We start from the raw sequence: 25,918 nt of genomic DNA, 5'->3' as shown, positions 1-25,918 counted from the left end.
CAGATAGCATAGTTTTGTAAAAAAGAAAAAGAAAAAGATTTTATGTTTCTTTTTCCACCCCTTGCATTCATAGAGCAAAGCAAAAATTTGCCAGGGAAAGTGAGAAAAGTGCGTTTAGTAGTTTCTTTATTGTGGCAGGCATTCTCATTACTTGATCATGGCTCCCTCTTTTTGTGTTTGTGTTTTGCCATCTGTCATCTTGAGAGGCAAATGAACCAGCTGCCATGGAGTGTGATCTTGCCCAATCAGAAATGTGGTCCTTTTCAAAGCGCATCTGTGTGAAACCTTAAAAAATGCTGATGAAAAAAAAAGTGTCTCAAAGTTGTTAATAACATTTTGGCTGGAGAATGTTTTCACCTAGATGCCCCCGATTAGCATAAATGCATAAACTATGCCTCATTATAGAAAACAGAGCTCTTGTGTAGAGAGCATAAAGACTATTCCTCCTGACATGCTCAGAGAAAAAAAATATATGATGTAACAGGTCGTTCTAGGAGAACAAAAAAGGTATTAGCAATCACACTTCTTCGTAAAACAGATGAGTGTTGAACTGTTTTCCACATAAGACTTGAGACACTGCCCAACACTTCTGCCGCCACACAGTCGGTGGGAGGGGGGTGGCAGGGGAGGGGCCTCCCTCTGATCCTAGTCTCCAACCCCCAGCGACAGCACAGCTGGGAACGAAGGATCAGCCTAATTTCCAGGTCCCTCTAATGATCGCCAAGAAGAGCAAGTGCTAATCCCTTAACTGAGAAAAATTATCTCCTGTAGCCCCGAAATGCGGTTCCAGACCCAGAGAGTCCAAGTTAGGACCCAACAGACATGAGTGTGGGTGACCGAGCAGGGCCAGGACATGAGGCTGGTCCAGGTCCCCTCCCAGTCCCGTCCATAATGGAGGGTGTTGAGCTGTCCAAAAGCGATTAGCATGAGGGAGCCTCTGGCTGATTAAATAACGGGGAAATAGACAAACCCTGTGTTAGAACACTGTTTTTTGTCTTTGGGAGTATTTAAAGAAATTTAATTAGCTGGTAAAATAAATCTTATATGACAACTTCGGAACAAGAGTATCTTGGTAGAATGACTTTTATATTGTTTTATTTGTGTAATAACAAAAAACATTCTTTCCAGCTTCGTCCCGTTAAAACTGTCACTTTTGGAAACGGGAGGCCACTCTTAATGGCGCCCCATCCATAAATACTGCAGCATGACAGCTGAATATTAAAGGAATACTCAGCTGAAATTGTACTATACTTAATAGTATATAGTATCACAACACTCACCCCCTGCAGGCTTGAAAGAAGGCTGTGAAATATTTGTAACTTGCATGAAAAATGGCACCCATAGTTTACACTACAAAATACACCACTTCTGTGTCACACTACTGCCAGCACATCGCCCAGAAGCTCCAATAGAGAATAGTGTATTTAGCCATTTATTGGCTAAGTGAAATCTGAAAATACTCAGCATGCCAAACAACAGGGGAGAAGTGGATTATGATGCAGCAGGTATGCTTTGAGAAGTTTCTATGGATGTTATGAAGTGTTTTTGGGCCATGACTGGGTCACCATTACAGCCAACTATAACGTCTGTAACTCAAAACTGACTACAAGCTGCTGTCCTTCATGAAGGAGCAAATAATAAACTTTTCAGAGCCACACATCCATAGAAACCTTTCAAACCTATCATGCAGTATAATGCACCTCTCCACCACTGTTTCATTTTGCTTGGAAAATAAATCACTGAATACAACACTTCCAGCAAAGCTATGAGGTGGTGATACTGGGACACAGAACTGGAGTGTTTAGGTCTGTTGTGGAGATCCTGAGTGTTGGAAACATATAGAACATATGGATCAGTGGTGACGTTTTTACACATATGGTGATACAATGAACCCCCCCCACACATACACACACTTTTCATGCCTACAGGCGTTTATGATACTCAAAAGACAGATTTTCAGTGGAATACTCCTTTAAACATAACCATATCATTCAAATATTTGATACTAGTACATTGTTGTATTAAAATGTCTGAGTTGCTTATTCGAGCTTGATAAAATATTCAAGCTGCAGCACTTGCAGGCAGTTACTGTATATAGAAAAAAAATGTACATAATATCCTAAAGCATACATATACAAGTATCTTGTGGAGAAGACAAATGCGCAGCGCATGGATGCGTCAGTGAAAGTTTGGCTTCTCTGGGAAGGTGCATCCAACCCGTCTGATGATGACATTGGCGGCGTAGTGTCCAGCTCGGATACACTCCTCCAACACATGCTCTTGGACCAATGCCGAGAGGAATCCTGGATAGACAGAAGAGCAGATGTCAACCTGTATGCATCAGCTCCAAAATTTTTAGGGGATCAGTTAACATTAATGTGATCCAGGTAGTAATCATTTCTGGAGAAAAGGACTTTCTTTTTCTTGCTTCATCCTCAACAGGACCCCAATGATGACTGTTTTATGTCGTGCTATGATAAGCTCATACAGAGTAAAGACAGCAGGCTAAATGTCACACTCATTTAATCTGGAGATATTACTACGTTGCATAGTTGGCCGGTATCAAAGGTTAATTGGGAATGTACACAGAAATCAAGCTGTGTAGAAGATGTTTTTCATGCCTTACCTCCCACAAAGGCGTCTCCCGCTCCGTTAGTGTCCACAATATCGTTCTGGTCGATGTCCAAAACAGGGAACATGGTCACCCTCTCACCTGTGATCAAGACACAGGAGGGCTGTTCATTAAAGTTGAACACCAGTGTTTTGGCTTTTTACTTACTACTTTATCACTTACTTTAATTGTAACTTGATGTAAAAAATAAGGGGTCATTTCACAGAGCAAGGCTCTGTTCTAATTGGGAATAGTTTGTAATTTAAGCACTTCAGCATGCCATTATATTTTGGCAAGTTAAACACATGTAAAATGAAAGATTATGACTTACATTACACAAGTACTACATAATTATTGTTGAGTAACTGTTCAAAGCTAGACATCAAGGAAGTCAAAGTTCAGCATTAATAGGGCAGGAAATGTCTCTTAGCATCATTATGGTTACCAAAGCTGTATATTTGCTAACACTTTTTAAAGTTTGGGAAGCTATGAACCACACAAGGTTGAAATCTCAAAACACCCTCTAAAAAACAAATATAGGAATTTGAAACGAGCGAGCAATCCAAAAAACACAACAGAAATTGCAGTCATTTTATAGATATAGATCTACTAGCCACGCTAGTAGCGTCCACCACTTTGGTCCAGACAAAGATATCACACCTGATTTTTAATATAACGCCACCATGAGGTCAACATTGTGCTTTTGGAATAAAATGGCTGAACAACTATTGCATGCATTGCCATGGAATTTGGTAAAGTTAGTCTCCCCCTCAGGATGAACAACTATGTTGGCAATCCCTTAACTTTATCCTTAAGTCAAACATTTTCTTTGTAGACTTTGGTTTACAACCAAATACCTTCAAAACAAATGAGATTCCTCAGTGCAAATAAGCAAATGTTAGCACGCTAACACCCTAAACCCATAGGAGTTCTGTGAGGTTACTAGCATGGCTATAGACTTAAAACCTTGTTAATCAACTGACTATTTTTTGGATAAATATTTATGCCTAACCCAAATGTGTTTAATTTACAGCGATTTAAAACCAAGAAAAGCAGCAACTCCTAGCATTTGAGAAGCTGTGAATGTTTGGCATTTTTGCTTGATAAATTACATAAACCTCAGACTAATTATGATGATCTTTTTTTATTAAAATGATTAAAACTATTTCATTATAAATTATTAGGTAAATTAGAGGTTACACTAAGGAATAACTTGATTACATGCAGAAACTCTAAACATCTCAAACGCTTTAGGTGAGTGCTCTAATTCATTAAAAACAATGCAAGAACCGTTACTGTAAGTCATTTCAGTTCAAAACGGAAACCCATTAAATGAGGGTCTCATTATTATCATCTTCAGTGGATTATATTGCTTCAATTATCAGTAGCATATGCACTACAAAGAGACTTCCAGTTTAAAGGGGAGGGAAAAAAGGAACAAAAATCTACCAGATGACAAAGTCTAGAGGTATAGAGTGACATTAAATCAGCAACTTATGTCAGAACAATCTAATCCACACACACAATCTTCAAACAATCCGAGGGCTCTGGTGCCGACGTGAACCTTCAAAAAGGTGCAGGAGACAAAAGACTGACATGTGGATAAAAGGAACACAAGGAGGCTGACAGATCTCTTATTGAGAAAAAAAGGTTGGAGTTTAAGGAGAACATGAGAAAAAAAAAACTACAAAAAAGTTGTTTAATGAGGCTCCCTGCTAATCTAACAATGGCTCACAGAATATCTACGCAGCAGATAAGACACCGCACCTTATTAATTTTTGAATACATTTCTGTCCTTGTCCTACAGGGCAGAAAATACACAACCTGCAGCGGAGCATATGCTCAACATATGATGTCAAGGAAATTACTCTAATACACTGACTGTGGGAGAAACTTCATCAAGTTGTGGTAAAAGTGACATCTTACTGAGTAATAGGCAACTATATTACAAGTCAGGTACTGAAGATGTATCAGATAAAGAGTTACTGTGTTTTCATAATGACACATTTTCTCTTTTATAAGAATAGCAGGTGATTGTCACTTTGATAATAAATTACAATAAGACAAGAATCCTTTTAGGATCAGCTAATTAGCAGCATAACAACTTTGTATAATTAATGCCACAGAAGGAGCCTGACAATCCTCCTCCCTCTTGAAACGATTAACCTCAATGGAAAATGTGCTAACAATAAATTACAGTTTGTCAGTTATTCCACAGTTGAGAAACTCATGTCGTTAAATGTGGTTGTGCCTATGCGATGCACTTTGGGGCTATAAAAGCGGATGCTTTAAAATTTGAAGCTGCTGCACTTGTTCAGCACAGGTTCTGCAGTTCATTAGCCTTGAGAAATCAAGTATAAATAACTGTGTAAATATGTTTACGATACCTAAAATGGGTACTCTTTCCAGTGTGGGTGGTACAGGAGTAGCCAGGTCTTTAGTTTAGTTTTCAACCAGGAAACCTCTCACATGAAGTGACGCTCATCTTAATGATAACACTACATCTAGAGGTGTCAGAATTCACTGAACAACTTTGAATTTGTTAGACCTATTGCTATGTTGTGGCAATTAACAGTTCTGGATTTGCATCATTTATATTCACTGGGAATTTGATTGATTGTACTCGAACAATGCACTGAGCTGTTATTTCTTTCCTATGCTGCGTCTTATTAGCTCTTTGGCTGATTTTTGTTTGTTTTTTCCATTTATTTCTTTCACTCGAACACTCCAAAGTCGCCATCTTTTTCAATTTTTCCACAAAAACTACCCATTTTGTAAACTAAAAACAAAACCAAACTAGTATTTATTTTGCCAATTTTAGCAATCCCCATTTTTTTCTACACAAAATAATCTGAATTTGGAACTACTTAATGAACTAAAGTCATATAAAAATCCTCAGTCTGTAAAAACGACCTTGTAAAGTCGGAAACAATTTTGCTTTGCTGATCCATTTTTAGTTTCATGGGAACTTAGATACAGTATCACGATTACAAGAAAGTTCTTCAAGTAATCATGTTGTTTTACAGCTGGCTTGCAAGTTTTAGCAATGCTAGCATTGTGGCTCTAAGTATGGCAATGTTGGTCAAACCACCAGTTTAGTCCAGACAAAACTAATTCCATTCCCATCAGCCTAAGCTGACTTTGTGTTTATTGCTAACCAACAAATGTCACCATGCTAACACTCTAAACTAAGGCGTCGAAAATTGTACACATTAGATACTAAACATCATCATGTTAGCAATGTCATTGTGAGCATGTTAACATTTACTTTAGCTCAAAGCACTGCCTCACAGAGTAGCTTGACTGTAGACTTTTAGTGTTGTTTAAATATATATATGCTTTAAATCTGTAAAACATACAACATACTCTATCCTTAGACCCTGGATCACCCCAATTTATTGCAAAAAATCATTAATTTAAGCCACAAATCACAAACAAACTGACTGCTCAACAGGTACATTTAATTGTCTGTACCTTGATATTTTGGTCCTTTTTGAATATGACAATAGAGATGTTTTTAAATTTGTTAGTAAAATGTGTATATGTGAACATGTGAATTTGAAAAGAGACATACTCTTTTAACATTTCTGACTGATCAGCTCACTGTGGGTGGCATAATGTTGTTTATGGCAATTACAAAACATTCTGAGCACTGTTTCTAGAAGCATGGCAAAATGGACATCCAGTTTTTCTCTTTCTTCTATCATCCCGGCCAAAGTTTGTACTCTGCTGCTAAGGGAGGGTTCACATAACCTCACTGATGCAAATTATTAAAATTGACTGACATGTTAACTCGGGTTACAGTCCAACAATTCCCCAGCCGTCTGTAACAAAGATCCAATTTGTAAAAAAAAAACAAACAAAAAAAAACAACTCCTGCCAAAATGCCCTGACTCTGTTGTTATTGGCTTGTACAACGTCTGAAAACTTCACTTTGTTGAACTTATTACACATTTCACTATAATGAGATCTGCAACATTATTTTCAATCAATAAAACTCTGCTGTACTTTTTTCCCCCCGATTTCCAGCATTTTCTTGTTCCAAGAGTTTGGTTTGACAAAATGAGTGAAGCAGCAGATTGGTGGTGCATACGTGGGAGAGTAGTATGGCTCTGCTTTGACAGGTAACCTGCAACAGAGAATAAAAATCACTGAGAAAAAAAGTCTAAGGAATTGAAATGCTTCCTTCGAGTAAGCTATAATTGTGTGCTTTTGTTAATTCACCCTTCATAATTCCCTCATTACAACTCTTGAATGGTGGTGATTAAACTTAAATTCTTTCAACAGGCGTCTCTTTGAAATGAGTATCAATTAAGTCCTTTATTATTGGCAATTCTTTTTAACAATGCCAATTCACAGCACAACACTGACTGAGAAAATCCTCTCCTTTAAAAAACCCCTACTGTACATGCAAATAAGACGACCTCCGCTTTATTGGAAAATGAGCATATGGAGCCTCTGAAATTATTACACGCTTCCCTTGGTTGTGTTCCAGCGCTCACTATTGTTGCTTTGACAGAAAGCAGCTAGATCAAATAGTTGGCAGGTCATTAAAATTAACTTTGATCCTGTCACACTTTATCATCTACACAAGCAAAACAATTAATACATAATTTTAAATCCTGAGCTGCTAAGTAACTGGGAATTACACATGACTATTTAGCTAAAAGGCATGAGCTAAAGTAGAGTTTAAGTACAACATCTTTATGTGAGAAAACTTCCCAGAGAATACTTCTTCTGGAACGTTTCCTGTTGCGTTTTAGCCAAACTCTGAGCCTCGGAGAGGAAAACAACGTTACCGCTTTCTTGGCAAACGAGACAGGTTAGGATCAAGTTGACATTCAATCTGTTTCCCTATCATAACCAGCATCTTCGTTCACAATTGAATTAGAAAAAAAAAATACATATGCCTGTAATTACTGTAACCACAGGCAAAAGATCATCGCCAACCAATATCCTTTCAGGGAGACATGAAAGAAAACACTTCAACGGGAGATGCCAAGGTAGAAGGGAGGCTGCCTTTCTCATAGCGCAGGATGTTAATTGGTTTAGTCTATCATGAAGTATAGAACATAAACTTTCCGCTTTTTAAACAGACTATTAAGATGTCTCCATGTAGGCCTTTCGATAATTCTGCAACGTTTAATCTAGTGTAACTTTGAAGGAATGACAAATAAACCTGCTTCAAAAAAACAGCCTTTTGCCTTGTAGTCAGTTTTCACTCCTCAGTCTGCCTCATGTGATTAACACGTATAGATCAGGTCTTTTTTTTTTTTTTTTTCAAGGTAGAAATCTGCCTGCTTGGCCCCCTTGAGAGCCCTAAAACACACAGAGGAGCCGAGTCAGGCTTTATCAAGTCCTTATCAGCGATTACAGCGCCGACCCCCGCTGAATGATTGTTTATTAGATCTCTTCACTGTTAAGGTTCAGGGCACAATGATCTTAATTACCGCTTTAATGGGTGTATAAGCAAAAGCCCAGTGTAGTTCAGCAGTGTCAGTGGCAGCTAAATAAAGGGCCATTGCCCCTGCTCCCAGCTCTTAAAAGGCACGTTTGAAGCGGTGGTGTGATGAAAGGCGCCAAATGAAGGGCAAGGAAAAAAAGAACAATAACAAATTGACATCTCCTTTTGGAGAATTATACCACGGGGGAAAGGCATTCTCCCATCCTTAATCACTATAAAACGGTTTAACATGACATGCAGAGGCTGGCAAATGATCAAATCCTGACAGGAGGACAAATTGCAAACAAAATGAGAGATCAAGTTTATTAGAGCGCCGCCTCTGGGAAATGAAAATCTTTAATTCTCTTTTTACATTGACATTTATTTGGCTGGTATGAATAGCAATGTTCACACACACACACCAATTCTGCAGCACCGACTACTGTAACTGCTCCTCTGCAATGATAGCACAGTCAATGACATTTATCATGTTTGCCTTTGTAGATGACATCTGAAACACATTGTCTTTCATCCCGCCTGCATTCATCATGTATTTTATATAAAGTTCACAGCGGCGCACGGCTCTGTCTTCATGCAGGAGCAATGAGAGAAGCAGGCAGGAATTATCCATCACCTCCAGCACAATGGATGGATTCTTGTTCTTTTTTAGCCGTCGGTCTTCTGCTTAAAGATTTCTTTTCAAATTCTCATGAAAGGAAATGTACTTCCAGGAATTCTACTTTGACAATGTATGCGGCCAATCTGTGTGTCCGTTAGTAGTGGAACACAGTTCACTGCACTGAACATCAGTTAGATTTTTTTATGTTATTTTGCATACATTTGGCATGCTGTGTACTATTATTGCAAAAGTATTCTTTTAGTGTGATACTAACTTCAACCATATCACGCAACTCTGTCTACCTGTCTCCCTACCTATCTTTACAACTAATCACAGAGAGATATCATGGTGACATTATCTTATTTTTAAATTGTTGTTTTAAAGTTTGTGCGCACCTGATACATCAGCCCAATATTCACCAGTATTTAGCTTTTACTTTTGTTTTCTGCCAACTCCTGAGGAAAATATTTGCCTCTTTCGCTGCTAAATGCTCCACTATGCTAACTTTGTGTGTACCTGCCTATTTGTTGAAAAAATGAGAAACATGAGGAGAACTGCAGAGTTTCTCACTACGAGCGTCATCTTTCACATCACACACAGTTATTTCATCAGTTAATATATAAATATTGATTACAGCCACTTTAACCTTTATTATACCAAGACAGTCTCTTGAGAGTCGTGGCCAAAATGGCAGCACACATCACAATAGAAACTACAGAAAGGACACGATTAATTATTGATTGTTTAATAATGCCGTCAGTGACATGCTGTACAAAGCTCTTGCTCGTAAATACTCTTGCCAGCGGTTTGAAATTGAGGACAGTGGACACATGTGAAGAGTGTCCTGCAGCGCTAACAGCCCTGCTGTAGCTGTGCTCCTCTGCAGTCCCCAGTGATAGGTGATATGTTGGAGTCTTTACCTGAGGCCATCTCTCCCCGTGCACAACTTGTCTGAACTCCAAGGGCAACGAGGAGAGAACCCCTGTGGCTCCAAACAAAGGCAAAGGCTCCCAGCAGTAATCGGAAACTATCGTCTCTCTCCACAGCGCTTAAACCTTCAACCCTTGCTCGGTTATGATGACACTGCCTTTTAATGTCCCACTAACAAATATGCCCTCAATCAAAGGAAACTTGATGGATTTAAGGACCAACACTGTCAACCCTCTCGACAAGGTCACTCTGCAAGCATTTTGCAGGAAAAAAAGGCCAGGATGTAAGAGTTGAAGCATTAAAAATTGCTGAGGACCGGCCTGGAGTCTGTCCAAGACAAAGTTAGAAGTACTTCACAAATCAATGACTGCTCTCTGCATCCCCCACACTTCTTTTATGCTCTGAAATGACAGAATGTAGTGCAAGCATTCTTTTTTTTAACATCTGGTGTCAATATTGCAGGTTAACTTCAAAGAAATTACTGATAGCACTCTGCTCTTTTCAGTCAGCGATCTATCTATTTAAGGGCTGCGTTCTGCAGTTTTGAGATATGAGGTTTAAGTGAAGGGTAAAGATGTCCAAAAGGGGCCAAAGTTGGGATGCCTTTTAGAGTAACTTAAGTGGAAATAAGTGTAGAAAGAAAAACAAAAATGGCCTACCAACAGTCGCAACGGTGTCGTCCTTGCCCTGGGTGAAGACCACCACTCGCTGCCTCTTCGTGTTCTCCTTGGGGAGGTTTTGGCTCTTTTTTGCAATCTCCGCAATGTCATCTGTCTGTAAAAAAAATCCAGACCACTGAATAAGTATTTTAAGTTGAATGAATGCATCATAGAGCAATTTCTGAGGAGTTAATCAAAGGTCACATGTGTGAGAGGGGGGTCAGATCTTTACAATCCTGGCAGACAGATCAAGTGATTATGACACCAGATGGGCTATGAAACCTTTTTCGAAAAAGAGATCAATAGGAGCGCTCAATGATGTTTCTGTGCAGTTACAGGAGAGCTGTAAAATATTTGAATGTCATATTCCCTAAGTGAGATGAAAATAAGTGCGTAAAGATATGCTGTTGTTAGATAAAGCTACTTCTGTGAGCTGAAGAGATAGGTGGTGCGTGTACTGTATCATTCTCATCCTGAAACAGGCCATCTCTCCTCAGCATCTGCACAGAATGGATATTCTCGCCTGGAGACGACAGAACTCTCCAGAGTGCTTGCCTTTGATCATGAGAGGGATAAAAAAACCCACACCTGTCAGTGCTACTTTATTATTAACTCATCATGATGTACTATGAGCAGGTGGAATGTCTTTATCGCCGTCTCACAGTGGGGGTGGACTCTGCTTTTCCGTAATACAGCACACTGAGGAGCTAGCATTAAGGGTCGTAGACGCCTCTAGCATCTGTATCAAAGCTAAAACTCAAGCACCTTCAGGGCGAGCAAATACTGTGGTTATGGGAGTAATCAGAGAGATAGGCTCCAATACCACCAGCCACACTGGCTCACTCAAACCAATGAGCTTTTACACCTCTAAATGCTTCCCAAATGTCCTTTAATCAGCCCTGAGAGGTCCAGGGAGACCCTGGGCTGAGGAAAAATGGGTGTAACACTCTAAGTAAGTGCTAATGGTGAGGTTAATACAGAGGCTGTTAGCAGGCGATGGCGGAGAGAAAAAAAAGGCAATCTGTCACTGTGACTGGATGTAACCACAAGCACTCCTCCAGACACTGAATGCGAAACCGCACGAGGCTTCGGCACATTGTCACCCTTTGGTTTTATGTTCGCTGACATAAAATACCCGTTCTACTCAGGTTTAGGAGCTAAAAGGTTCTAAGGGCCAGAGGTGGAAGGGGTAAGCATCATGGCTGTTGAACAGGGCAAGCTACGCTCACATCAACACATAATCACACACAGAGAAGTTCCTCCTCTTTGCCTGGCAGAAACACTTACCTGACATAAGCTCCTACGGCAAACGAATGCAGAAAAATAACGCAAGTGCAAAACAAATGAATTGACAAATGATATGGGCAATTTACTTTCCTGCTGACAAATGGCAATATTTATGATTGTGCGGCAATTGATCACACATAAATCAACAATCCGTGAAATATAAAAGCTTTACATTGGCGCTAAACTGTGTTTCTGTGTTGAAGCCGGTGAGAAAGTGATCATCTCCACTGCAGGCTGTTTGAGAAACACAGCCAGGGAAAGATTCAATTAGAGCTGCGATGCAGATAGTTCTTTGAGCATTTAAAGGAAACAGATCACAATCAGGCGGCTGTGTTCAGATCCCCTGATTGTTGTTTTGCAGAGGAGAAGTATTTTATCTTGTATTTACACTGAAGAAGTGCTGCTGTCTTTTTTTCAGTTACCCATAGTTTGATATAATGCAAACTAATTACATACAGTTAATTGAATTTAATTTGACAAAAAAATTCTTAGCTCATCCACTTACTGGAAATTTTCCGGAGCTTTCGGTTACGTCTTGTGACCTTCCTCAGAGGATGGAGTTTTGTTGTCATGGAGATCATCCTTTAATGATCTCCATAACAAACTCCCTCTGCTGATGAAAGCCATGGGATATGGCTGAAAGCTCTGGAAAATGTCCAGTCCGGATGTCTTTCATCAAACAACTGTTTCTATGATTAGTAATGAATCTTGTGATGTTTACTTATTGTATATGATTTTATACATATTTCACATATTGTATATTAGGGTTGGAAAATTATCCTTATTGTACTGATTATACTTATATCAGGGTTAATCTGCATGGAAGATGTTCATATTTCACATGTAGGACATATTTTGAAGTCTTGCCAGTGTGGGGGCAGGTAAAATTGTCATGAGAGAGTGACAAGAGAACAAAAAGCCAACTGTGATCTGTCTAAAAATGCAGTAAGTACAGTACATACTAGTGATGTTATCTGAGAAATCACATTCATCCAACGCAATTTTGCAGAGTGTTCTGGCAAATCAGGTTGACATGGAAAATGTCAAAGAATTGTAACTACTAGGACTGTCTACACTTTGGCCTTTGTGTTGTTTTTTTTTTTATGCGAGCCCCCCCCCCCTCCCTTATTACCAGCCCCTCCCAACCCTTCCTGCCTTCATCCCTTCTCCTCTCTTAAACCTGTCACTGCCATCAGGATTGCATTTCTATTCCAGTCACGTTGATCACACCGTTAGTGATTCTGGATGACAATTATTCACACAGTGCAGAGCCATATTCAAGGCAGCTCTACCTTTGAAAGAGAGAAGGCACTTAAAATACCTGAACCCATTTGAAAAAACTCAACACACACACACCAGCTATTTGTTGTTTTTGATTTCACATTTAAAAAGCAGCGCGAGGAATATGCAAAATACAAGCAACATTTAGACCAAAGGAACGTTCACTGAAGAGGCAGCCCCACTTTGAAACACATAGTGTACATTCTATGGGGTTACAAGCACTGTAATTTTCATTTCCATAATCTAAAACCACAGGTGGCTGTAATTTGGTTATTAAAAGACTACAGTGTGATTCAGTGTAAAGCAGTGAAGGGAAGACATACAGTATCATCCCTGAGTGCAATGAAGATAATGAGGAGGCTTTTTAACCAGGCAACCTGATGAGCCCCAAGCCTGCAGAGAAAGGCTTGAAACCATGCCCAACTTCTCAGCTTCCCAAGAGGCTTTTCAAAATTCAATAAATAACATCTGTAGGCGATGTTGGGTGCAGACCTAGCAGAGTGCGTCATAACAGAGAGCTGGCTGAACAAAGAAACCATGACGACTGCCAGGTTTCCATAGCAACTGCTGCAAGGCCTGGAGAGTATAATAGCACATCAATCACTGTCCAAAAAGAACTTCATTATCAGCAAAAATAAACCTTTAGGATCTGTTTAGTGTGCAACTGCTGGTCAACTCACCTCAAAGCCCAGCACTTTGGCAAATGTGGCCGCCTCCTAGAAAAGAAAAACACACACACAAATAAGCAGTTAATTACAGAGTCACAAACAGAGCAGAATGTCACACTCCAGACGAAGTAAAGACATCTCGCCTGCCTTCGCTCATCACATGTGCAGCCATGTCACTTGAGAATAAGTAACCTGAGTTAGTGTTTCTCTGCCAACTCCTGATTTAATAGGCATGCAGCCCACCCATTTAATCTGCTGCCCCATGTTATCTCATCTTACCATGGCAGCATGACATAGCACCACGTCATCCCCCGGCCATGAAACCACCAATGAAACCATGAATATGTGCTGGTATGTGGGAATCCCCAACACTGCAGGCATTCAACACACACAATATGTTTCTTGAGTCTCCGAACAGGTGTACTTTAAAGCCCATACCAAGGATCAAGTTTTTGCTATTTAATGACAAAGCATGTTACATTAATGCTTAACTATTTCAAATAGATGCTGTAATTTTGATATACCACAATCACTATATATATTCCATTAATTTCCAGACAATATACACAGTTTATTAGCATACTATTAATTTTTTCTAATCACAGTGAACATCAAGTCTGCATAATTTGCCTTTTTGGTAAAGTTGTTTTATTGTTGTGTGGTAAAGCAATGCCAACTTCTCAAATTAATTTACCAGATTACAGAGTACACTATACAGATTTGGATTTTTATATTGTACGAAAATGAATGCAAACAAACATTTCCATTGTTGTCTGCCACTAAAAATCTAAGTTCCACATGATTTGTTGGGCTTAAACAAAAAGTTTGGGAACTTGGAACATGTTTCAAGTCAGACATTAATGGAAATCATAGGATATCTGGAACTGTGTGAGTGGAGGCGGTCTGGTAATTGATTTCTTGCATTGTACAGAAATGAATGGAAAACAACAGGTGTTGTATAGGGAAAATACATCCAAAAATTTAAAACACACATTGCAATGGTTTGCAATATATTTAGCTGTGATGTCTAACATGTGATTTGTAGTGAAGAGGCCAAAACATGTGTAACCACAGGTAGGATCCTTTAACTGGTGACAGAAGCTGTTTCTTGTCAGTTCAAAACAATGCCACAAAGCATGACAGACAACCTTGTGCACTAAATTCACTTTTGACCCCAGACAGGGCAATAAGTTGGTGCTATGATTCTAAATAATCCAATTATCTGCAGAAGGGGGGCCGGTATTTGCGTGACCTTGGGGAGAGGTTGACAACCTGGTCCTCAAACAGAAGGGGAGGAGATGACATGGAACAATAAGGTTACCGGTCCCTGGAGGAAAGCCTCATGGCTCTCTGCCTTGGATCAACATCACAGCACCAACAATATGTCAATTCATCACCCCCCTGCAAACACACACTTCATCCATACCCACACCAAAGGTTGAGAGGCTAGTCAATTAGCATCTGCAGCCAAGAGGCAGTTTTATAATGAGTAAAGGTGAGTAGTCTTCTTTTCTCTTCCTTTTGCCTTTTCAATCTATTGAAGGCTTGGGTCTCAAATCTGTTTTAATTTATTTACAACCACATATTGACCTTTCCCCCTCAGGAACGTTCCATCACCAACCAGCACGAGGCATCTCACAGGGACACGAGCAGCTTGGAAAACGTCTTGTCAAAACAGTGATATTTCATCTCAACGCATTTAAAAAGAGACACATGAATGAAGGCTGGAATAACAATAGCGCTGTTGAGCGGCACATGCCTCTATCTCGCCCTCCGCCTCTCTCTAGTTAGCAGCTATAATATTTGTGAGAAAAGCCTTTCGAGAGAGTGTGGGTGTAAGAAGAAAAGATAATTGAAGCAATGTCTATGAGCCACATGTGTACAGTGTAATCCCTTTCAGGAATTTATTAATTTCTATGAGCTGTTATGAATGCCAACTTAAAAAATATTTGGTACTATAAGCTCAGTTAAACCCAATATATTTGTATGATAAATACTGCATGGTGGTAAATATGCAATTACTGGGACTACACAAGCAAGCCAATAAAACTGGAAAATAAAAGTCACAATTCCTTAAGGGGCTTACAGCATTAATATTCAAAAATCTTATGTTTCAGGCTCTGTATGTTTCATATTTGACGTGTGCTGTTTTGGTATGTCGCGGTAGATGCTTTTCAAATGACGGTCCATGTGGTTCTACAGCTGTCGCAACAATGACAAGTGCTTCGAGTGACATCTGGGCAAAATCCTCTCGTGCTCAAAAAAGCATCTCGTTTGTTCGGAGATTGCTGTGATTGCACGCTTGCCTTTGATGATCCGCTCCATGTCTGATTCCGAAGGAGAGAGGACTGTTGCAGATTTCGGGGGCCTGTAAAGTTCTCCTCCTTCTCCTCCTTGGGCAAACAAGGTAAAAGATAACAAGGCGGGCTGAGTGCATGAGCCCTCTGCAGCCATAGTTAGTATAAAGCTATCAGAATGTGTGAGATGTTGCTGCTGTCAGAGGCTTAAACAGTCAAAGGGATATTTTTAGAGAGCTTAAGCTAATAATCCAGAGCCCAGTCAGGGGGGCGGGAGTCTACAATATCTTGCCAACCAATATGAAAGAGGAAATACACACTTCATGCAAAGGGCAGTTTTCACACTTTGTTTTCCTTGACACTGTATGTGACAGGAGCCTAGCAGGCCTAGTTTAGAAATGGTCTGTGCAGCCACAGTATGTGAGTATTTTCTGTATGCTGTATAGACTTTATTTTCCTTATTTCCTTATAAGCTAAACTGCTTATTCTACATTCAGTCTTTATCTTTACCTTCTTATAAATAGAGGCCTAAAGTGGGCTTTGGGTCACTTGAGGCTTGGATGGACACAAAGCTCTTTCATTTGAATCATTAGTACAAACAATGAGAAACCGTATTGTGCATCTAATACATTACCAATACCATAATAATACATTCAGCACTTTTAATCAGTTCATTGTCAGATCAGAGTCAATTCTGGATGAGACCAACAACTAAAGGTGCAGTCTTTTGTTTGTGATTGCAACACCATAATGCTCTGAATATGCTAAAACAGCTGCTAAAGCTCTTGAATACTGTAGTATTTAGACCAATTCACCAATCCAAACCTCTGAGGACAAATTTAAAGCAGCAGGACTTACTATTTTGGCCTCTTGCGGGCAGTGTACAATCACAACACTGATAAATTATCCTCTGACATGGTGAACTTACTAGCAAACAGTTGTCCACTTCCCCATCCAGTAGGCATGGAGCAACCTTATTATTCATTTGGAGCTGCGTTTCTTACCACTTGGCAAATCTAAGCCCACTATTCACTTTCTTTTAGCTCTGTTTTGGTCTCTACCAACTACTTAAAGAAAAATCAGGCTCTTTAGCTGCTAAACGCTCCACTATGTTCACCAGCTAGTTGCTAACTGTGTCTGTCATTTGGTGCTCAGCATGTAGTGCTCAGTGGGTTTTAAAGCTTTTTTGCTGAAAACAGCTGCCTGCTGTGTCCATAAACAATGCTATGAGAACAGTAAGAATAAACCAAAACAGTAAAGTTGCAGGCCAGAAATCAAAACAGTGAGATATATGAAGCTCTGTTGGGTTGAGGGGAACTGCAGAGTTGGGTGATAATTTCTGTGGGTTCATCTCAATTTACAGCCCCTTTTACATACAAGTTGTTATGTAATCCATTGTTAACATAAAATATTGATTATAGCTGTTTTAAATATGTATAACCAATATCTATAACCAATGGATAGACCATTAAACAGTAATATTCCAACCCTGTTATATTTTCCCATGGTTCCATACTTTAGGAACACTGATCATTCATCACTTATCCTTAAAAGAAAACTATTTACTTTGTAACTCTACATCTCATAACAGAGATTTCCTACCAGCTACAACATTTAATGCACATTTGCCCTTAAAGCACTGTGGTAGGTGAGGAAACTCCAAAAGAATGAATAAAACTAGAGACGTTATTGGCTCTTGTGATAAAATATTCCCAGTAACAAACCAAAGCATGCATTTTGTTTTTTCTCCACTGTGTAACAAGTTGCTGAGCATATGTCACAGCGGGGTTGAGTCGGAAAAAAACCCCATCCAATTTCAGTGTTTCACAAAGAATCTAAATCAAAGAGCAAACCTCAGTGCTAAGGTTAATAAAAAGTTGATAAGCTGAAAAGCGTAACTCCCCCAGGCCATTCAGAAAATAGGCATTTGCTTGACCGTGTTAGCCTAAGCTGATGCTGAGGCAGAAATTGAATTGTATTTGACATTGTGTGGTGGCGGAGGGGGGATGAGATACTGAGAAGTGTATAGCCCTAACATGTTATTTACAATCACACCCCTGTTTTCTTTTTCCTTTCTGAGCATTTCAATAAAAGCTCATTTCAAAAGACACCAGAGTTTTATGCCTACAACCATTTAATGGAGAGCTGACTTCCACAATTGTAGAATTAACTAGAAAAATAATACGACAGGGTTGGAAAATATACCCCATCAAGCTGTGCAAACTAGAGGAGAACAAATGATTAGGTCTGGACAGATCAGTTGGAAATGACAAATCACTTACTATAGAAGCCTTTTAAACTAAACTGAGCCTGACTGGGTCATGACATCTTAAATAATTCAGCCAATTATCACCGCTTGCAGATATGAGATATATGTATATAAAAAACAATGGCATAGGAAATGTTTTCCTCAATCCCTGCATGTAAGCGAAAGACATCACTGAGGCGAGTCAGACAGCTTCCATAAATGCCCAGTAAAAACAACATCTGGCATTCAACTCAAGCGTTTCCAGCCAGATTACTACAGCATACATTACAGGGTGGTGGGTGGGGGCGGAGAATGAATAACTAATCAAGGCAATGGCATCAGTGGAGATTGTTAGTGCCCTTGACGTGGCCTCTGGGTCACAAACATGACTCCTCCTGGATGTCAGGACGTCAGCCCTCAGCAGGAGTCCAGGTGCTGCTGAACAAGGTGCTGCCACCTCAAAGATATGTGGGCTGATAATGTGATCACACTAGCTGATAGAACCTCACTCATGCTGGGTGGAAGGAAGGCAGCCGCCTGCTACTGTGCAGGACAGATTATGAGGAATAAATCACCTGCACCGAGCCCTCCCGCAGCTCCCAGGAGAATGCAGCAATCCTGCTCAAGCATGACATGCCACAAACATGAGGGTAAACACACACAGAGAGCAACGCACTCCAGAGAGGCAGGAGTCGCTTTTACTGCCTCTGGGAATTTACTCAACAACAACAACTGATGGCATTTCACATTTGTTTTTTATCAATCCATTAAGTGGCATGTTTCATCTCTACCTAGTTATTGTCTTAGGATACGAGTGTACAGGTTTAACCTACAAGTTTTTTTTATTACTGACAGATTTACATCTGCAATGGGAAGACAGTTTAGTCGGATTCCAAACTACAGCTTCCTTTAACTCCCAAATGCGTTACCTTAAATTTGTCTTCTTATGGGTGTTTCTCTAATGTCTTGAAGCAAAGTTGTGAGAGAGCATAAAAAACGCCTGCTGGCAGTTGAGACTTTTTTTTAATAACTCCATTATTTCCCTCACTTTTTTACACAACTTTGTCCACTGTTCACCAGACGGTTTATTTTGAGATAGAGCATTTACTTCTGCAATACCTTCAGCAGTGCATAACATGGTATTTATATTCAACTTCTGTCAAATCTCTATGCTAGCCTCAGGATAAGTTCATTATATAATGCACTGCTGTAAACTCCATTGTCACTTCTGCTTAAAAATAGGGATGTTCCATTATGTTTATCTCCCAATTTAAATCCATTAACAATGAGTATCAGTTGGTCTGATATTGATTCAGTATCTATTTAAATAACATGTACATTGTTGTATATTATTTCCTGTATAGTACAACTGCACAATGCACACCTACAGTAAGCCTATATTAAAACTAAATATGTTTGATGGCTGAATAGCTCTGCATTATAAAAACAAAGTCAGCATAATGGTTCCCTATAATATTCTGTGAAGTCTCTAATTGTGTTCATCAAGATTTGGACAACCTCTGTTTATCTAAAGCATAAACAAATACTGACATGTTCATTTGCAGGTTTCAATTGAGAGCTTTTGACAGTTTGTGTTCCTGATGCAAACAATTGAAATGCATTGACATTTACACAGTCAAGATCAGCCAGTCTCGATTTTGGCATTCTCCCTGTTAAACTTTCCTTAATATTGTCAGATACATATATAATTGTCAAATACATATTTAACCAACATTTTAGTAAATATAAGTATTGGATCGGACTCTGTAATGGCAGATATCCAATAATAAAAATGACGCGGATCAGGGCCAACAAATACTTAAATCGGGACATCTTTAAGAAATTTTTTTACTTCTTTTGGCATGTGGGGCATACAGTTGATAACTGATAAGAAGTATTTGATGTCACAGCCAATTCATTAGATAGTACTGAACTTTTTTTTTTTTTTTACCAGAATCAAGGGAAAAAACTAAAATAATTTGGTTGAACTTTCCCTCTAAATCCATTTTGATGAGATCTGTCCAAACATGAAAGCAAGTGCAGGGTTGACCTAAGCTTTCATGTGACCAATTTCAACAGTGCCCTTGCCTGCCAACCCATCTGCTCCCATCTATCTGAGTCTGCCTACAAGGGCAGGAGAGAGGTCTCCCAGCAAGCCCACAGGGACGGCAGCAGCACCTACAGCACAGGTCCAAAGGTTAAACAATCAGAAACATGTGCAGTACATAAATATCTCCGCTGATAGCAATCTCAGCATGGGAAAGCAGGGTTTGCATGAGGGGCTCAGAAGAGAGGATGTAACCTCAGATAGAGCAGGAGGGAACATGCAGGCATTCAGCCGGTCTGGTGGGGCTAATGGAAGCAGGGGCAGCAGCAGTAGCAGCTTTGTGCTGAGGGGAGTTAGTTATCAGCCTGATGGCCTTATCAGCACTGAGGGCCTCTATCACACATCTCACCTCTGGGCCATAACAAGGGGTCAGCACACAACGTCAGACTGCCAGACACTGCGCAGGGAATGACACTGGATGAAGGAAAAATGGTGGATGAATGGGTCTGCTCAAAAAGCAGAGCTAATGCAGCAGCTTATACTAGTTTTTACAACTCTCATTCCACAGTTGATTCAGCATTCAAAGATGTTTGATTACTTTTGTGACATAAACTGGTTAGACAGCTTATACAATCATCTTGATTCAACAGATCTAACCTCTCTTGATAGTTTGACTCTTCAAAAGGCCTACTTGCAAAAAAAATGAGCTGTTAACACAACTGAACACTCATTTTATTCTCAAGTTAAGTTTTACTTTTACTTAAGTAAGTTTTATAGATTGTTTAGAAGCTTGTTTGGTCAAGGTCCACATGATTGAATTTTTCAGGATCTAGGACTTCCACAGTTAGACGTTTACAGTTTACTAGTCACGCATATGAAAGCAAAAATTGCAATATTTGGGGCACATTTTCAGGGTCATCAAATCAATTTAGGAGTTAGGGAGTTGCTAGGTATTTGTGGATTTAAGTACTCTAAAAGCCCTCTAGATACAACCTGCTGCTGAAGGCAATGGAAACCTATTTTCTTAATGTGTGATTAAGAATGTGATGTGATCCTACATAAACACACTAAGTTATAACACTGCTGGTTATTTCATATGATTTCATATTTCAGATGTGTGCATTTTGCCTACGCTCTTCTGTCTTTCTCTTTTAAGTGGGAAAGAAGGTAATGTTTTTCCATCCACCAATCAGAAAGTAACAATGTAAAATACAACAACACCACTTTGAGTCGTTTACTGATGTTGCAAGTGAGTCAAATTTGATTAAAACACACCCACACAGTCCTGCTGAACCAGATTAGGTAACCTTTTGAGTTTAACTACTATTAATTTGTAGCTAAAGATATTCTTTTTTATCTTTAACTCTGATTTTTGTTTGCTTAACTTCAGTTCATTTATTGTATTGGTTTTATAGCAAGTCATAAAAGAACAGACATAAATACAAGCCTATAAATTACTAAATCTTGCAGACTCCAGATGACCAACAGTGTATTCAAAGGAATAAAGTGCTTGCAAGAATAAAATGCTAAATTCATTTCCACAATCAACATGACAGCAATCTTAAATACAACATGAATATTTAAATAGACCTACGACACGTGAATGGTGATGATGATAATGTGTTTATTTTTTCATTCTGGGTAAAAAATTTCTTTGTTGAAAAGTGTGCTCTAAAACCTTTTGATGAGGATCAACTCAACTTCATTACAGTCCATCACTTTCTCGCAGCTTATTATCCAGTAAATTCAACAGACATTTGGTTTCAGGCGCTGCAAACAAAAAGGTCAAGAAAGCAAACAGCTTTTTTTCTGCAGTGAACAGTGACCATGCCCTCCTGTGTATAATAAACATATGAGCATTTGGCCTGCTCTATTTACCTCCTAATGAGAAACAAAGATCTGCTCTGGAGGGACTTGCATGCTTCAGACAATGAAAAACCCAGGGAGGAAAAAAGGCTCTCAGAATAATTGAAACCATTTATGTGCACAAGGGACATGAGAGCTTTGTCTGAATAAATTGGCCATATAAAAATTGAGATGATGTCCAACATGTTATTTGTTGATGTGGCATAAGATGGCCATTTGCCAGATGAAAAGCTGCATGGAGGGCAGGGGCCCTTCAACAAGAAGGATAAATCATTTCACATTTATGCACACAGCTAACATGTTAAAGATGTTTCAGCTTGAGTAAAACAGTAGTGGAAATGTGGGGGAACACACAGCAATCACCTATAGCTGTTTTGCACTCATTTCTAAAAACATGTTCATGAAACAAATACAATTTGACCGCACCACAAATCCAGCTACTGCCCATATGGCCAATGGGAAGGTTTGACATTGCAGTGTCCCTGGAACCAGTCCCCAAAGTAAAGTATATGTGTCAGCGTCATCAGCGCTACCGGCTACAGGTATGCCGAAAGTGGCAGTGATCTTGCTAGAACGTGTCCTGTGTCTGATGCATTAAAATCTGAAAGGACCCAGTCAACTCACTATTGACCCAACTTTACACTGTGAACAACAAATCTGTGTTGAATTCTGCTTTCTGTGTTGGGGCTGAGCTCATACAGAAACCCACATCGTGCAAAGTTGAATAAACAGCAGAGCAGAGAGGCCACAGTGGAGACAGTTAAAGAGGTGGTATTATACTTTTACTTTTCCCCTCTCCTTTATTGAGTTATATATCTTTTTTGTGCATGTAATAGGTTTGCAAAGTGAAAAAGCCTAAAGTCCACCCCAAAGGGAGTTCCCATCTCCCACAGAAAACCCTGCTCTGAACTGCTTGAAAACAGCTCGTTTGTAATCCAGCCGTTTCTCTTTCATCCTTGTGACGTCACAGGGATGAAAGCTAAATGCGCCTCATATAACGCTCGCCAAGTGGCTAGTCTGACACGCCCTCAAAAACGCTGGTGGAAAAACATTGAGCTGCAGCACACACCTCCTCTCCCTTCCAAACACTAGCTACCTTCCAAGTTGTTACTGTGATGTAGAGACAGAGTTCAGTTAAAACTTTATAGATGAAACATAGTTTTGTTACAGATTAATAACTCACCACTCTGAAACTCTTACTCCAGTCTATGTTGCCAAACTGGTCAGCAACATGTGGCCTAAAGCTGAATCGAGGCAGTTTACCGGCTTCTGATTGGCTAGTAGTCCTTAACTAGGAACTGCGCATGTGCAACTCCCAACAAAGATCATTTAGAGACAAGATGTATCACTCCAGAGCTAAAATGAAGCCTTCAACACAGGGTGAAAAGAGGAGCTGCAGCAATGTGCAGTATGAAAGAAATCTGATTGTTGTCTAACTGTTCAGCTTAGTTTGCCATGAATCTTAAAATTCTGCAAATTCTTATAAACTTGGCTGATGTCTGAGACAAACCAGCATCTCCTTTCTCTTTCTCTACCAGCAGAGAGGAAGAGAGGAGGAAGGACTGACACGGACTGATGTCTGTGTTCATTAGTCTTTCTAAACTAGGCAAATTAGGCATGACATTTTAGATTCGTTTCCACCAAAAATAGTGAGTTTATATAGTGACTTTGCAGTTGTAAACTTGTAATTATTGCTGCTATAGAAACATTTAGTTATATAAATATTAATGAATGCATTCCTTTTAAAGATAATATATTTATTTTAAAAGCCATTTTTAGTAATAAAAAATAACCAATGCAAGTATTGATAAAGAACCAAATGCTAATAACACCCATCTCTAAACACCACAACAATTTGTCAAAAAAATCCACACATTTTAATGGCGGACCCACTCAATTTAGTGAGTCCCCAGGACCCACAGGTGGACTGGATCCCAGGGACTCACAACCTATTAACATCACTGAAGCTGTCAAGAAAGTCATCAAAATTGATGGTGGTGGTTTGCTTTCTAACATTGGTGGTGTCTTTGACATCTCCATTCTACTTAATGTAACATTAATCTTGATTATTTGACGATTTATGTGTTTATCGTTGTTACTGGGCAGGAGGGAAGGGGAAACAAGGCTGGAGAGGAGAGCAGAGTAGGAGAGCAGAGCAGACACCATCAGAGCAGAGAATAGTAGAACATCTTTTTGAACGATGAATAAGCAATGTCATGTCAGGCCTGTCATCAAAAAATCAAAGGGAAGTAATCCATAGATCTCAGCCATCTTTGTTATTTTAAGTAATTTTAGTAAAAGAATTTTTTATAAAAAAAATCTGAAATTTCAGTAAGCTTAAAAGGGATCGACATGCAGATTGAGCTAAGCAACATTTCTAAAATAAGCCCATGAGTTTCATTATCCATGAGGCAAATGATTGGTGGGTAGACTATGCTTGTTCATTATGCCTTTTTGTTTTTCTTATCCAGAATTTTCAAACCATTAGGAAAATAGGGGAGTCCTCCAAACGACACTGGAAAACATGACTGTGTAGCCTGGACTGTGGGAATACAATCATGAGTAGACAATGGCCAGTTCTCCCGCCAACTCTGTGGATAAGAGGATTGGAGATGGGGGGAGAGCAACTAGCCAAACTGCAAGTAGCAGTGATTTGGGGGGAGGACAGTCATGAAGGTTGCAAGGCTATCTGGGAAGCCCGCCGGTGTTCAAAGTTCTGTGAGTCCCTCCAGCAACAAGCTGATATCCTGCACTCTCTCCTGCTGTGACAGAAATACACTGGTCTCAGCGCCAGAAGAACGTGGCCACTATTGATCTGCTCCCAGCGCAATATCTCCTCTTACATCCATAATTATTCTCCTTCAGAGGACTCCACCATGTGCCCTGTCTGCCCGACTGGCAGGCTGGCTGGCTTTCTATCCGCCTCCTTGTTAAAGATGCTCTATGGTCTCACATTTCACGTTGCACTGCCAATGACACCCCTCTCTTAACCCCGGCATTTTCAAATATTTCATGGTTCAATCCCAGGGTTGGGGAAGGCGGCTTCAGCACGGCACAATTACAGTGGTTAGTTGGACTCCTCTGGTGGAGCCATGCTGGCTCCCAAAGTACCATGACTCGCAAACAGACAGGCCAGGAAAAACAGAGGAATGTTGGAGAGATCATTCTTCTTCTGTACTGAATCCTCTCTGGTTGTATGCGCACAAGAAAAGGCTGAATGTTTAATTGTAGCTGTCACAGTATCTTGCTGTGTGACATTAGTAAAGTGGCTACCAACCTTTTGTGACCCTTTTAAGTGAGACTGTGTAACTTTTGAAAGAAGGAGTAACACAGTCTTCCTCTTATAAATGACACGTTGAATTCAGAGGAAATAAAACGCACCATTGCTCGATTTAATACACTTTTTAATACACTTTCCTACTTCTGCTTCACTTGGGGATGACCAGCAGCTTAGAGTTTATAATGCTATAGCAAACATTAAGTAGATATTGCTGCATAACTGATATTAGCAAGTCACCCCAAAATACATTACTAATTGTGCTACTGTTTAAAATGCTAAAATGTAGTCTAACATTTCAATTGTTTATCACTAAAAATAAAACAAGTAAACATTTCTCATTTGGAAAGTGATGAAAAGTTATTTCCTGCTGGTGGCATGGATAACTGTTCCAAGACAGCGACCAGTTCGCTCCAATGAAAGCTGATAACTGGGCAAATGTTTTATTGGACCGAATGGTTAAAAATTCTGACTATGAATAGTGTTTGTGACGCTCAGAAAAATTACAAATTTTACTGCAATTTCTTTTGTAATGATTGTGTATGGAAACCATTTTTGGTCATGTGACTTGAACTTCTATTGTGGTCACTGTGCCAGAATTGCCGCACAGGCAATCACTTCGCCCACCCGCTCTGAGTCAGACTGCCTGATGATGATGTAATTCAATGGTCCCAGCTAGTGGGTT

General features: G+C 39.6%; 1 protein-coding gene across 2 annotated transcripts in view; it reads right to left on the bottom strand.

The window, feature by feature from the left end:
• Nucleotides 1–1,078: 1,078 nt before the first annotated feature.
• Nucleotides 1,079–25,918, bottom strand: part of LOC119887500 (adenosine kinase-like) — a 59,069-nt gene continuing 34,229 nt past the window's right edge. Inside the window, exons 4-7 of one of the 2 annotated variants that reach the window (XM_038698286.1) lie at nt 13,511–13,546; nt 10,263–10,377; nt 2,627–2,713; nt 1,079–2,303 (exon numbers count right to left, since the gene is read on the bottom strand). In XM_038698286.1, coding sequence (XP_038554214.1) covers nt 2,179–2,303; nt 2,627–2,713; nt 10,263–10,377; nt 13,511–13,546 — 363 coding nt within the window. In that variant the 3' untranslated portion in view covers nt 1,079–2,178. Of the gene's footprint in view, nt 2,304–2,626; nt 2,714–6,619; nt 6,741–10,262; nt 10,378–13,510; nt 13,547–25,918 lie in introns of those variants that run through there. The other variant, XM_038698287.1, reaches the window with a different exon arrangement.

The sequence above is a fragment of the Micropterus salmoides genome, unplaced genomic scaffold (assembly GCF_014851395.1).
Source record: "Micropterus salmoides isolate LMB-PRFRI ecotype aquatic unplaced genomic scaffold, ASM1485139v1 Ms_hic_scaffold_4200, whole genome shotgun sequence".
In the NCBI taxonomy this organism is placed as follows: Eukaryota; Metazoa; Chordata; class Actinopteri; order Centrarchiformes; family Centrarchidae; genus Micropterus; species Micropterus salmoides.
Note: the sequence above shows the minus strand (reverse complement) of the source record. Positions and strands in the feature narration are given on the sequence as shown.